This window comes from Phalacrocorax aristotelis, chromosome 8 (assembly GCF_949628215.1).
Source record: "Phalacrocorax aristotelis chromosome 8, bGulAri2.1, whole genome shotgun sequence".
NCBI lineage: Eukaryota > Metazoa > Chordata > Aves > Suliformes > Phalacrocoracidae > Phalacrocorax > Phalacrocorax aristotelis.
The window spans coordinates 40,696,633-40,711,156 of NC_134283.1; the positions used below are offsets into that span (position 1 = coordinate 40,696,633).

General features: G+C 42.4%; 2 protein-coding genes across 6 annotated transcripts in view; one reads left to right on the forward strand and one right to left on the reverse strand.

The window, feature by feature from the left end:
- Nucleotides 1-4,280, forward strand: part of MAPK9 (mitogen-activated protein kinase 9) — a 31,815-nt gene extending 27,535 nt beyond the window's left edge. For 3 of the 5 annotated variants that reach the window (XR_012662145.1, XR_012662148.1, XR_012662147.1), the window contains exon 13: nucleotides 1,030-4,053. The gene's annotated coding sequence lies outside the window, so the exon portion shown is untranslated. Of the gene's footprint in view, nucleotides 1-1,029; nucleotides 4,054-4,211 lie in introns of those variants that run through there. The other 2 variants (XR_012662146.1, XR_012662149.1) reach the window with 2 other exon arrangements.
- A 178-nt stretch (nucleotides 4,281-4,458) lies between these two features.
- On the reverse strand, nucleotides 4,459-9,022 carry LOC142061314 (rho GTPase-activating protein 24-like). The gene is made up of 3 exons (XM_075102177.1): nucleotides 7,901-9,022; nucleotides 6,636-6,703; nucleotides 4,459-4,538 (listed from the first exon to the last, which is right to left on the reverse strand). The coding sequence occupies exons 1-3, from the start codon at nucleotides 8,152-8,154 to the stop codon at nucleotides 4,459-4,461; spliced, it is 402 nt and encodes a 133-aa protein (XP_074958278.1). The 5' UTR covers nucleotides 8,155-9,022.
- Nucleotides 9,023-14,524: the final 5,502 nt, after the last annotated feature.

Below are 14,524 nucleotides of genomic sequence, written 5' to 3' on the forward strand. Positions count from 1 at the left end.
CAATTGACCTTTTTTTTGCACTTTGGCATTTATAAATATTTATATGTATTTAAAGATTAAGAATATGTGAGTGTGTGTATACATATACATATATATATTAAGAAACCTGCTCAGTTTTGTGAACATGAATGTTACTTTTCTTTGAGAGACTTTGTATAGTGTTAACACTACTGCGGTATGCATAAACAGTTTATGAAATACGACTAAAAATAAGTGGTGGTCAACATACATACAATCTGTAATCTTAACTGCTCACCTGAAAAAAAGAGGGGAATCTATGGCTATCAATCAGATTATTTACCAGAAACATTATGTTAAATATATGAACACTGAGTAGCTGAATGGCATTGCAGAAATGGAGTATGTTTTAAAGAGTTCATTTCATCTCTGCTCGTATCATTTTTCCTCAAAATAAACCAAAAAAAAACCAAACCTTGAAAAGAGAAGCTTGGCCTTTTGAAATCTGGATAAGCAGCCTGTAAGTGTGCTTTGAGGAAATACTGTGATATGACAAGTCTACTTTCTTACTGAAAAAGATGAGAAATGAATGTCAAAATTAAGGCTTTGTCTGCATGGATCGTACAAAATAAACTAGTCTAATGACCGGAAACTAGTGTTTGCAAACAGCCTTTGAAGGTTTGTAATGTTTCCGGTAAGGGTTTGCATTTCTTTGTCAAAATAATCAAAATTAAACTCAACCTTAACTAGAAATTAACCAGTTGCTTGGTGACTTTCAAAAACTGTTAGGAATCTGAGGGCTCTTGAGGTTTCCTTTGTCTTTTTGAAGTCCTAACGGAGTATTTGCGTTTATTCAAAGTTAACTAAACAAAAAAAAGTTATTTTATATGTTTAATTTTTCTTTCCAAAAGGAAGTACCTTAAATGCCAAATTGGTTTCCTTTCTAGATCTGATTGTATGTGGCTTAAAATTATAATTTTATGAATGAAGTAGCATTTAGACATTCAAAATACAGCTGACATACGGAGTCTTCAAGAATGGTGTGAATGACCCTTTTTTTTCTTTTGGCAGAAGTGCAGTCCTGTAGTTTGGTGTGCGCTGGAAGTTCAGATGTTAAAAGTGCAGACAAATCTTTACTGAACATAATGCCGTTTTGGGAGTACGGGTTCAGTCTTGCAGCAATACAGTTTGTGTGGAGTGTTTCATTTGAATTGTGACACTTGAAATGGAAGCACTTAAAGCATGGTGGGGGTTAAATGCTGAACAGCCTTTGTCTGTATATTCTACATATGTCATATGGATTCTATCAGGGCTTGATGCTAAACTTAGTGATACCATATACTGGGAACCAAATTCTTTCCTGGGATGTGTATTGTGTAATTCCTGCTCAAAACTGGTTTTGATCCAGGGACACCTGCACCCAGACGCAGAATTTGGACTTGAGTTCCTATAGATGAATCTAGTAACTTCTTTGCTTTTTCCAGAGTGTCTTTGATTATTTTTTGTTAACACGTTGAAATATGATGGAAAAAAATATATTCTGGCTCGTTATTTTGCATATATTTTAGATTGTCTATTACAGGAGTGCTAGTGATGTTCTAAAAGCTTATTACACAACTTATCAAATCAGTTTTATTTTTTGCCCGCTCTGCATGCTAAAAATGTCTGGAGCTAAACTAATGGTTTAGGTAAACCATCTTTTCTCATATTTGTGTTGGAGGAAAGTAGAGAGATAACCATCATTTCTGTTTGTGTTCTATGAAATTACTATTTTTGTAGCGAAAATTTTAGTTGTTGGATTTCAATCCCGCAGTGTTGCTTTGTGGATATAAATTTACCTGGGTCCGCTATTTCAAACAATACATGTATAACAAGTCCAGTCTAAAATTAAACTAATAAAATGCATTCTTCTGCAATTTGTTATTGAAAATATGGCAAATCATTTTGGTCCAAAAATTCAAAACAAAATAGAGAAAATACATTTAACTACTTAAGTTTTTATTCCTTGATGCTGCTGCTTATGTTTTGAAAAGGTGCTTGCAGTTTTGCACAAAAGAAATCAACTTTATTAATTGCTGGGTTTGAAGCACTTTAGGATTCTTCTAAATACCAGTATATGGTGTAAAAAGGAATGACATAAAAGGTGTTTAATGTGTTTAAAATTTGGTTCCAATCTCTGCTATTCTGAAAGATTTGATCAGCATGTTCCTTTAAATATAAACCTGGTTTAGAGATTTTAAATTAGAAATTTTTTTATGGGCTGAAATTTAACACATAGTAAGGGATCATATGAGAAACACCTTGTACTGAAATGCCTGTAGGCTGACTTGAATAGCAATGTGACTACCTAGCCATCCATTACATAAAGATACCACAACGTTTGTTCCTATAGCGAGATCAGCTAGCTACGGGCACTAGGATTCTTTCTTAAACAAAAGCCTTTTTTATTAACTTTTGGCTACGCATCATGAGGTAGTTGTATGTGTTATGGTAAGGCCAGAACGTCTGCTGACTGGTCCTCCATTGTAATAGATGCTCGATGACTACCACAGGCAGACACCGTCCCTGCTCTAAAGTACTAGTCCGAAACCCTGACACTTTCTAGGGTGCACTTAAGCAAGTACCTGTGTATTTGTTTCCCAGGCGCACTCCATAGCTCCTTAGGAGAACAAAAGCAATGGAGAAGGTAATCGGGCAAGAACATCATTTTATGTTCGCTACCCGAAACAGTAGTCATGTTTGTTACTGATAACAAAGCTAATTTAATACCCGTGAGCGTATGCTGTTGTCTTGTCTTCTAATGGGGAAAAACTTTTTTGAAAAACCAAGTGTGTCACTAGCTTTTCTATGAATTCAGATGCTTAAATTGGTGCTAATTTTTTAAAAGAAAATGTAACAGATGGTTAGCAGTGTATTTGTCTGTTTTTGATACCTATATTTTCTTAAATGGTGGCAAGCCAAACTTTATAAAATTACTAATGTGCATTTTCAGCTTCATCAGAATCCCTGAAGTAAAATGTTTGAACTTCTATGGTAGTTCCTGCTTCTCTGGAGCTATTGCTTTCCAGGCGTGTCACACACTAATAAAATGAACGCAATTAGGAAACATAGCAATACATAAGTATCCCTTTCTTTAAATTACGTGACATGTTGGGCTCCCCAGGTGGTTTTAGTAGTTTAGTGTAATCAAGATACCTAATTAAGAGCAAATCAGATACCTGTGTGCAGTTAATTCAGTACAGTGAAGCCTTACCTGGTCATTAAGATAATTTATAAAGATTATACAAATTTTCATCTATTTTAAAGAGGGAATAATGAATAGAAATAATTAACTGTTTTAGTACAAATTCAAATGTTAATTCCAGAGAATATATTCTATAGTGTACTCCAGAAGACATGCTATTGAAGAGTATAATAGGCTCCTCGAGTGATTTGTTGTGGAATCTAGTTTTATGTAGTGGCTCAAAATAAACTCCCTCCAAAAATTAGTTCTTTGAGAATTTATTTTGAAATGCCTTCAAGTTTTAACTCCCTGCAAAATGCTCTGTATGTCTGGTTTTGGCCTTCTTTCCCGCCTTCTGGTTACCAAATGTCACAAAAAGTAGCGTCAAGCCCTCTCACTTGTTACAGTGTTCTGATTTTATGGCCTTAATATTAGTTAAAGTATGGTATATAATTTCAGAAGAAAGATGTGCTTTGAAGTCTAATTATATAGATACACGTGGCCTCTTCTGCCTATGAAATTGGGCTTTGATTGTCATATCTCATTCTTGATGCTTGTGCAATAGGAACATGTTCCTTTCAGTGCAGTGGCTATTTTGTCTGATGCTGGACTTTGTTTTCGGGATGACTAGAAAGTTGTGGGCTTTTTTACAGACAGCAGTCATGCTTCCTTGTTTTTTTGGATTGATATTCTCTAAGGAAAATAGAATTTCATAAGGAAAACTGTCAATAACTAGTTCTGAAGTGCTAGTTAAAGCCTCGTTCTGAAGCTTTTTTGGTTTTGTTTTTGTTGTTTTTTTCCTCCAAAAACCTTATCATAAAACAGTACTAAAGCCACTGTAAAATTACAAATAAATATGTATACTTAAAAGATTTGAGCGGTCTGTCTTATTTACTGTAGCAATGTTTTCTTTGTCCTGATTCTTCCTGTGTTGAAGTGCAACATTTCACGTAACCTTGGACACATTAACAGCTCTTGGGTTTACTGCCAAGTATATTTTGAATTTTTTTTGTTGTTTTTTAAGTTGCAGAAGCTTGCCTGGAAATGCTGACAGATCTGTGTTCCCATCCACGTGCTGAAACGGTATCATAATGAGGTTGTCAGACTTCCGTGCAAGTTTCAGATAAGCTACTGGCTATATATGTGTGTGTGTATGTATATGTACATCTATAAGAGGACTTTCTCTTCACCTTGTGCCCAGACAATGCGGCGTTTCTGTTTACTCTCCCCGGCCAAGACAGAGGTACAGCTAACTTGAAAAAATAGTTCCATTGTACTTACTTCGAGGAAGAGGTACGTACTCTTGCAAAGACGGTGATGAGGTCTCCAGGCACTTGCAAAGCTGTCTGCTTTAACTCTGGGGAAGGTGAAGAAAAACTTAACTGCAACTTTGATCTAGTTGCCTTCATGGGGGTTTTCGAATATTAAATGGAGGGTTAACATAGCTGCCTGTCTAGATACATGGCATGGGCCCTCAGCCAGACTTCGACGCTGTAAAAGCTTCGCCTGTGACAGTCTGAAATAAATTTACAGGAACATTGTTATTCCTTACATGGAGAACTTGAAGTTTTTTCTCTACAGGGCAATGCAGCAGAGTATCTGGATAGACCAGGGATGCCCCGTAGATCCCGGAGCGCCCCTTTATTTGATGATAGGATACTTTTCACGTTGCTTCTTCAGCTGCAGAGGACCTGATTCTTTAAATGGAGAATAAATAGAAAAAGAATTAAGCAGGACCAAGACGTGCATGCAGGGAAGTTCTTTACATAGCACTGCCCAAGTACATTCCTTGTCTGATGTCATACCTTTTCTTTATATTTTCTGCAAGTTCTTGAAGTTGGCAGGACAGTTCTAGAAAGGTAAAGAGGGAGGGAACTGACTAAACAAGACCCAAATAATTTTTGAGGAAAGTGGGACTTCAGAAGTGGGGTTTTTGTTTCATAGTAATGAGATCTCAGAAGGTGAAAACAATATGGAACAAAGAAACAAGAAGAATGTAAGTGCATGGAATTCAAATCAAAATGCAGTGTTCATGATATCTTGGTGTGAAGGCAAGGCGGCAAAGAAACAAGTAACGGTTCGACAGTGCACTGGTGGAGACTAGGCAATGCGTGGAAGGGGTGGGCCAGTGTGTTCTTAGGAATAAAGGGCCTGCAGCAGGGCCCTGGGGACAGAATAGGGCAGGGCTGCTTCCCTCCATGAGCCTGGTGGGATAAGACTGGGTTTTTTTTGATTCACTCGTGTTTAATCTTAAACTGCTCGCTGCTCTCTGGGGAAGGAGAAAAACATCTGTGCAGTTTCTGCTCACACAGCATAAGCTGTTTTAGTGAGTTATTGAGTTATCAAGTAGATGGTCACTCTTATATTTAATCTTGCTGAAGAGCAAATAACGAACCACATGTTTTTCCTGTATAAAGTATACTTTTAAATTCAGTACAGGTTTCAGTATACAGATGGCATTGTTCATGTTAAAGTTCTGCAGTGGGTTAAAAGAACAGCAGTTATTTTCTTGGTATTTATATGTCATTAAGTCTGGTAGCTAAATAGTTAATACCTTTCTTGTGTGGAGAGAGGTAGCTCTGAAGAGATGTGCACGAGGGGGCCTCCCAGTGATGATCTTCAGACTAATGTGTTCTCACGGGAGTCCTGTAAGGAGGCTAATTATGATCCAGAGGAGCAAATGGCTTTGTAAGAGATCTCCTCCTCCTCCTTCAGTGAGAGGACAGGAATTGCACAACAGCTCTGGATCCCAGACACAGGGCCAGGGGAGAGTGCTGGTGGGGACTATAGGGAGGTGCAAGTGGGTTGTCTCACTGTTTCTCTGTATCTGTCTCTGAAACGGCTGACTTCGGGATGCAGGTATGAGCTCAGCACTCTCCACAGCCTATGTAATACCTATGTGACTTCTGGGGTGGCTGGTAAAACACTTGAGCTAGCATGACATCCCTTGATTTAAAACACTCAGCCACTTAGGCACTTAGAGCATCAGTGCAAGACTTACGGCTAGCCAAAAAGCACCAGGGTGCTTCCCAGCACGCTGCACAGGCTGGCTTGGGAGTTGGCAGTGCAAAGTGTCTGAAAGACACTTCCAGTGGTAAGAGAAAGCATCCCTGGCATTAGCAGGGTGGTGCTGAGCTCCTGGAGTTCAGGGATCCCAACGAGTTTGTATGAACAGCTCACTTTAAAAACAAGGCTGTCAATTATACTGTTGGGTTTCTTTCCTCACCTCTAAAATGGGAGTATGTGCTGAAATCAGGATGTGACCTTTTTCTCTCCTACAGTTTAGTTCAACTTGAAACAGAACAAGCTCCTGTTTATTTCCATCTGTTAATTTCCCCAAAGGTTTCAAAAAACTCTTCCATTTCTTTTTGGAGCATTTCATTTCTTTTCTCTGCATCTTCCTTTGCTCGCTCTGCATTTCGCATCTTCATCTCCACAAGATTGTACCACTTACGCTGCTGTCCCAGTTTTGAATGCATATCCTTAATCTCTGACTGCAGCTCTCTGTTCCGCTGCTCCAGGCTGTTGGAGAGACAGACATTCGAAGTCACAGAATTTTCTTCCCCTTTTTTAGTAAAGCTATAGGCTTTTTTTAAAGCTAGCTTTTTTAACATACGTAGCCATAAATACAAGTATTGGCATCCCCAACACTCTTCCAATTTATGGGTATTATATATTTTTAAAAAGCTGAAATTTTTGTTATCCTAATTTAGAATAAATATGAATAGCCATATGGCCAAAGGAGTCAGTTCTGAGGTTGGGGTTTTTTGTAGTGGTATACTAGAGTAGTCTAACAAATGGCAATGCAACGTATTTTAGGAAACACTGAGGATTCTGCTTATGTTGCAGTTCCCTTGAACTGCAAGGGAAAACATAAGCAGAATACAGTAAGGAGCTTTTAAAAAGGGGCCAAAATCCTAGGAATAATGGCATAACTCCTTTTACTAAGAAGAAACTGACGAATACCTCTTCAAGAAATTACAGATTGAATGGATTTTTTCTTACACAATGTTCAAGGCACAGTGTTATTCAACACTCCCCTCTTGCCATCTGTTGCAGAGATGCACGTTGAGGTATTTTATGATTTAATCAAATAGTCAATTTGGACAATGTACCTGTAAGTTATAACTAATGAACAATATTGTATTTAAAATCTTCGTTCCATTAACAACGCAATAGAAAAGCAGCGCTATTGGGAAAGTGGAGTCTGGAAATGTTTCTGCTTTTTTTTTTTTTTTTCCCCTTGATAACAAGCTATGGCTAAATCTCTACTCAATTTCTATTCTTAGACATCGGGAAAATACTCATGAACACTCCTCTGAGTTGTTAAAATTCCTGACTTGCAATTTGTAAAGAATGATGACTTACTGCTAACGCTGCTGCGAAGCCCGCACGTCTTTCTCTAGAGAAAAGCTTCTTACTGGATTAAGGCAAAAGAGGAAAATCTACAATAGACCAGAGGCTTTTCAAGAGTCCTGTGCAGCCCTGCAAAAAATCTTAGGGATGCTCTGGAGTTTCTCAAGCACCACCCAGGAAAATTACTTAAAATAACTCTGAATAATGGCTAACCTAATCCTGCAATGCTGGATCCTGGGTGACATTCACAGTGGTATGTGGAGGCATCCATAGACCCTACTCGCAGATAAGGACCTTGCAGTCCTTGCATACAGTAGGAAAAGATGCCTTCCCTGAAGCCTCATAGTTTTAAAAGCCCTTTACCTTGCTATTTTAGATTCGTACTCAGCCTTCTGTCTGGCCATCAGCATCTTCAGGTTTGCCAGGTGGCTCTGCGGGGAGGTTGGGTTTGCTGGCAGGTCACTGGAGGAAGCAAAGCTGTCGCTGTTGTCCCCTGGGACGTGTCCTGTGTTTTCCTGATCCCGCAAAACATGACTTACAGCTGTGTTGGTTTCTTGGGAGTCTTCTGGGTGGGCAAGTCTTGTCAAGTATCTTGAGGGAGGATTTTCCTCAAACATCGTTTAGCAGCGGGAGCCTGCTGAGCATGCCCGGCCAGCACCACCCGTGCCCTCCGGGTGTTGTCAAAGACTCAATGCCTTTTCTGTTTTAGAGGAGACCTTGTTTTCGGGTCTGTCTTGCTCTGCCTTGTCACAGGCTGTGAGAGTTTTCTTCCTCCCCTCAGCTGTTTGAAGCTTTTCCAAATACTTGGAAAGAGTCCATTTTGGTGGAGCCTGGATCTTGTTTCAGCTTAGCTTTTTGCACTCGGTGGGTTGAAGTCTTGAGCTGCCACGCCTGCCTGCTGCCCAGTCGCCTTTATCGTTATGGCTGGTTTATTCGCATTTCCAGGAACTACTGCTGCGTTCGTGCCCTCAGTCTGTTCGGTGTAGTTTGTCTGACATCTGTAGGTGGCCCACTTGATAGCTCTCCACCCGACTAGTTTCATTCGTGGGCTGGGGAGGTGAATTCTGCAGCACTAGCCAGTCCTGGGGCTGTGCAGGGGGAGCAGGGTGCCCGCTTTGCAGGCTGCAAGGGCAGGGCTCCCTGTGTTCCACTTCATGTGCATTAGAAGAGGCATGTTACAACCGTCTGGGTTTCTAGTCGGTCAGGCGTGAGAAAAATTGCATGAATGTAAAATGGCTCGCTGTGCTGCCTCGTCTCTGGTGCATCCGCTGTGTCTGCTTCAGAGAGAGTCGTTCAAGCAAGGGAGGCTGGTTCCTCCGGTCACGATGTTTCAAGGACAAGAAGCTGGAGGTCAAAGAAAAATAGGCCACTTGTCAGTTATATTTCGATTCCTCTTGGAAAAACTCTCTGATGTGAGTAAATATGGAATGTTTATTTTAGCTGCCTGTTCTCACAAGAGAATCAAGCACAGCACAGAAATAACTTGATTACAAAAAAGGAAGAGCAAAATATGCATGCAGTTTAAATGCATATCTCAGAAATCATGGAGATGGTTTAAAATAAACTGAAAAGTTGTTTTGTCTCCCTGACCTGCACCTGTTTGGTGCCTTGGTACAAGAAGTGAAAATCAGCTGCTTTAAGTGCTGTTGGATTTCTGTTTTACTGATGTCCTATGTGAAAACGGCCCCTGGTTTTCACTCTGCACCCCTGACGAGGCTGTGGTGTGTCCCTTGTCAAAGTTGGGGCTGAGAGGTTGTTCAGACAATTCCCCATTTAACCTGCGCTCTCTTCAGAAGGAAGAGTCTTTAGAAATGAGCAGGCAGGTGGGTGAGCATTTTAGGAATCTAAAGAAGTTCCTGGGGTGAGAGTTATATTAAAAAAAGTAAATAAGGCTTTAGCCTTCTGAGTGTGAGATGCTGAACTGGAGGAAGGTGGCGAGAAATCCACTAACTTGACTTTGCAGAAGTAAAATATTACACTGATTTGAACACCACCATCAACACCCCTCTCTTCCCCCCCCCCCCAAGTACTGCAGTTGCTGCTAACCTAAACTTTTTCTCCAGAAAAAGATATGGCTGGAGTATTAATGCCAGTGCTTTACATGAGTTCTGTGTCTATTAATAATCTAACAGATGGCTGTAGTTTCTGATGAATTGGATTCCGTTTCATTGATTAATCTGTTTTCTCCCCACCCCGAAGGAGAGAGGCAGCAGCTGTGCCGACCGGCAGCTGCTGTTGCACAACTAGGAGTGTCTTCGGCCCCAATTCCCGCAGATGCCTCCGCTCGCCTGTCGAGGACGTGATCGCTGCCTGTTGGGAGGCGGGTAGGGAGCAAGTCTGTCACCTCTGCTAAGTCAGAATAGAGAAGCAGGACAGCCGAGAGCTCCCTGTTTGAGAGCGGACAGATGGGGAGGGCTCCAACCTTCGTGGTTCCCTTTGCGGTTACAGTGCTAAACAACTTGATGTGGGTGAAATTAAGGAGGTCAGCGGGATATAGGAAACTTAGAGAGCTGTGCTTAAGGCATGTCACATCTGGTCATGGTCACTAAGCCAATGTATTACTGGATCTGGTTCAAGTGGCTCATGTGGGAGACCCTGTGGAGGCAGCAGGTTTCAGCACATGGGGCAGGGACCAGGGAACAAGCAGCCTTTAGTCCTGTGCTTCCAACGCCAGAGCCGTGTGTTGGCACTGAGGCGGTGACCAGTTCCTTCTCTTGACACTTGACCACTGAAGGAAAGTATAAAACCACCACTCAGATGTGGAGCCAGGTGTGTGATAAGGTGACTATGGGAAAACCACATGAAGGTGTAGCATGTAGTGCTCCTCTGCTTCCCCTTCCTTACGCAGCCTAGCGCTGACGGGCACTTGTGTTAGCTCATGCTCCTCTGGGAGAGCTCTCTCTTATTTTTGAATTTTGCTAATTACACACCTTGACATTATCTGGGAGCTGATGTGCAACAAAGACAGTGATAGATGAAGGGAGTCCCCTTCCCAGCTGCCCCTCACATGTGCTCACTTCTAGTGCTGGTGTTCCTTCTGAGCAACATGAAGCACGTCAGCACCGATGCTCTCGCGAACGGGGGCTGAGAAGGATACGGCTTCTCCGCTTCCTCCTGGCAGGCAGTGCTGGCAGGGGGCTTTATAGCAGGAACCTCTGACAGCTCCTCCGTGACAAGTCATTAATGCATGAGCTGGGCTGGCAGCGTCAGAGGGGAAAGAGGAAGATGAGTGAATAAAATACTGCATTGAAGGTTGCTGTACAGGGGACAGGGATGAAGATGAGGGAGTGATGCAGAGGGTTCTGCCACAGAAAACCGTTTCTTCAAGCAGCAGCCTGTCATCTGTGTGTCCTGCAGTTGGGTCACAGAAGGGTTTGTGCATCTGAGGGCTTTCTGTGGCGTGGGCCAGTACTGATGACAACTGATTTCTCAGAAATCACATCCCTGTGATTCTTGGACAGTCCCATAACACCTCTTTTATAGGGTGGCTGCCAAGCTCCAGGTTAGGAACTCAGAGTGCATCAGAGCAGCATCAACAGGGTATGATAGCTGCAATCTCATCTACTGTGTGCTTCCTCTCCTAATTATAACCTTGATCAGGTACAGCACCATATAATGTTGACTCCTGCCCCCCACATCCCTCTGCATTTACATTTATTCATGTGTCATGTTATCCTTTCACCTCCTCTGTGGCCTCTCAGGGAGACTGCTCATATTAGTTTCCTGACAATTTAAAGGTCAGCAATGAAGAGAGCTGTGTATTTTGTTGCCCTCAGGCAGAGGAAGGAGCTCCAGACTCTCAGCTTGCAAGGAGCTGGGATGTTTCGAAAAATTGTTTCTTATTTTGGACTAACTTGGGATGGAGCTTGTGATTCTCTGCGATGACCTCTCTCTGGAGCGCAGAGATGCTGCCACGTGTGGTTAAAATTTAACATGCTTGAAATAGTTCCTCCAGGCGAGCTGTGGGATTTATCCTCCCTCAGTTCTGGTCCTGTGCCAGCTGCCTGTTCCCCTACATCGCCTCTAAGCTCTAGAAGAAAGATGGGAGTGCTCTTGCTTCACCTTTTGTAGGGTATCATTTGCACTGCAGACAGATGAGATGCAACTGTTCCAAAAAGGATGCCCAGGGACTTGGCGTGGGTGAGGTTACTGCCTACGTAAAAGCTCATAATTTCCTTTACACAAAAGCTGATGATAATTGGACTCTGTTTTTATAAGCCAGGTTTATCAGCAGTTTCTCCTCTTCACACTGGTGGTAGAGACAACCTCAGCTACCAGCAAGGGAGAAACCAGTCACCTGCACGCAGCTTGTGGGGCAGCCTCAACTGCAGCGCGTGCAGGCAGCCAAGTCCTCCGCAAAATGCGCTCCAGGCGTACGGCGGAATGGTTGGGTAAGGTAACACCTGAAATCTGGCCCTGTGCTCCTGAGTCACCCCGCTCTTGATGAGCCTGTCATACAGTTGGGCTGGAGAACATGACCTGGCCTTGGGAAATGCCACTGGGAGGCTGCTGCCCTCTTCAGCAGGATGCAGTCGGAGCTCCGTGTGTGGTACCGGGATGGAAGGGTCTGAACTTTAATAATTTCTTATGTTCTTTGAGAAAATCTTTTAATTCTCTTTAGTAACAGTGACACACTCGCCCTGAAGTATCTCTACTAAACTTGCTATATTTGATAGTTACTTTGGAGCCAGGTTAGACCATGCATTTGTAGGAGTTGCTTGCTTGCACACATTTATTCAGACCAAATTTCTGCACCTCCTCTGTGTTATAGTGAAAGAAACAGTTCTCATGGACTGGCTTTTCACAGAATGATTTGTCTTGAGCTATGTTTGGAAACTAGAACCCAATAAAAGTGCAGGAACTGATTTTTGTGTTAAATGAAACTACCTGTAGTCAACAGGCTTTGCATCTAAATGTGACTTAAGGCTATCTCGGTTTGCATTAATGAATTGAAAGCTTTGTTCTTTCTGGTTTTTTTCAGTCTGGACTTCCATGATGTTAGAACACTGAATCCCATAGTCTCATCTCTTGTTTTCCTCTTGCAGTTAAATTAAAACTAAAATCAGTTTCCTGTGCTTTTTTTTTTTTCCCCTTAAATCCCTTTTGGTCTTTTTAACTCTGAATGAACTACTTATTGTGCTAAAAATGGTGACTAAATGGAAACAAAGAAAATGCTCTCTTTGCACCTGCAGAAGGAGGCCCAGGACAAATGACTCTTGGCTGGGACAGTCTCTGGTGCCAGGTGCTTACCAACTTCAGGAGCCTGAGCTCTTCTAAACTTTTGGCAGCGATCCTGTATTGTTTGATAGCAATCCTTTGCAAAGAGAAATAGAAACACATTAATAAGAAGCAAACATTCATAACTTGATTTAGAAAGCTAATTAAATTTTTTAATCTTTGCCTTTTTACGGTGCTTGTTCTTGCAGAAAGGTGTTGCCACATCCCAGTACAGCAGGAAGAGGCGTGTACAGCTGGATGCCATAAGAACCCGAGCTTTTCAAGCTCTGGGGCACGTCAGGAGTATTGTACATTGCCTTGTCTGCATAACCTAATGTTTTTGTGCATAAATACAAAGGTCTGCAGCTAGATTGCATCACAGAAAACGAGGGCACTTGCTTTTGGGCAGCTGAAAGCTGCTTGAAAAATAGTCTCCTTACTGTGACCCCAGTAAAGGGCTGGGAGCATTTTTTAGGTGGGTTTTTTGTGGGTTTGGTCAGCTGCAGCTGACTGCGGTATCGCCCTCTTCCCCTCCAGAACGGGGTCACGTCCCTGCAGGCAGCCTCTGCCCAGCTGTAACGCTGTGGGGCTGGAGCTGGCTGGGGGCTTTGAAGTCCTTCCCCATGGGAGATGCTGTCAAATGTAAGGGGCTGTTGTTGCCAGAGTGCAGGAATGAGTGGGAAGGGAAAAATGACCTTTTTTTCTTTTCTCCCAGAGAAGACTAGCATTCAGCTGCTTACCCACTAGATGTCACGATTGGGTTTGGATTTGTGCTTCTGTGGCCAGCGCTGCCTGAGCCCAAATGCCTGGTGAGGAAAAATTGCACTATTTTTTTCAAGCTCGCTGGCAGTTTGTGACCAGCATCTCATAAAAACAAGCCATAAATTAATTTTCATCACTTAAGGGTAAAAAGGCTGGTGAGAGGCTTCTGGCAGGAGAGGGCACTGTGTTCTTTGCTGTATCTCAGGGAACGTGCGTTTAGGATGAGTTTCTTTTAGGTGGGAGGCTGTGCAGCTGCAGAGCAGCCACCCCATCTCCACTGTGGTGTGATACAGGCCCTGTGCCATGGGGAGAACCACCCCAGGAAAGAGCTTGTGAGCCCAGAGCTACCCCCTGCTCCTCTGGCCATATCACACTGGTTTCAAATTAAAACCCGCTTTTCACATTATGCTGGGTTAAAGCGGGCAGAGGGGATGTTGATGGAAAGGGCTGGGGCGAAGGCAAAGCAAGCATGGGGAGGGGTGAACCCAGCCGCAGTATGGGCAGCCTCTGCCCTGCTCTTTAACAAAAGCATCCTCACTATATATATGCAAATAACTTTAATCTAGGCTGATTTTCTCCCTCCCCAGCTGTATTTTGTGTCTTAAACATAGGCTACCTCTTTGCTTTAAGTGTAGGGTTTCCATCTGGGGGGGAAATGGTGTTTTGTTCGAAACATGTTCAAGTTAACTCTCTCATCCTTCATTTTCTTCTGTACAATAAATCCTGTCATGTTATAATGGGGAAAAACTGCTTGGAAGGAACATTCCTACACTGCCTTTTTCATGGACTTTGTTTTTAATTAGAGGCAGTTTTGATGCAATTCTCTGCTTCAGTTTTATTTTAGCTCTGCAGATCTGCAAGGAAGGATTTAAAGCATTCGGTTTGTTGAGCGCTAAAGGCGAGCCGGCTTTCTTGTGCTTTCAAAATGACCCTCAGCCACTCACAGGGAATGGCCCGTTTAGTTCAGCATTTGTATTTCTGGTTAACATTAATGGGAGCTGCTGATTT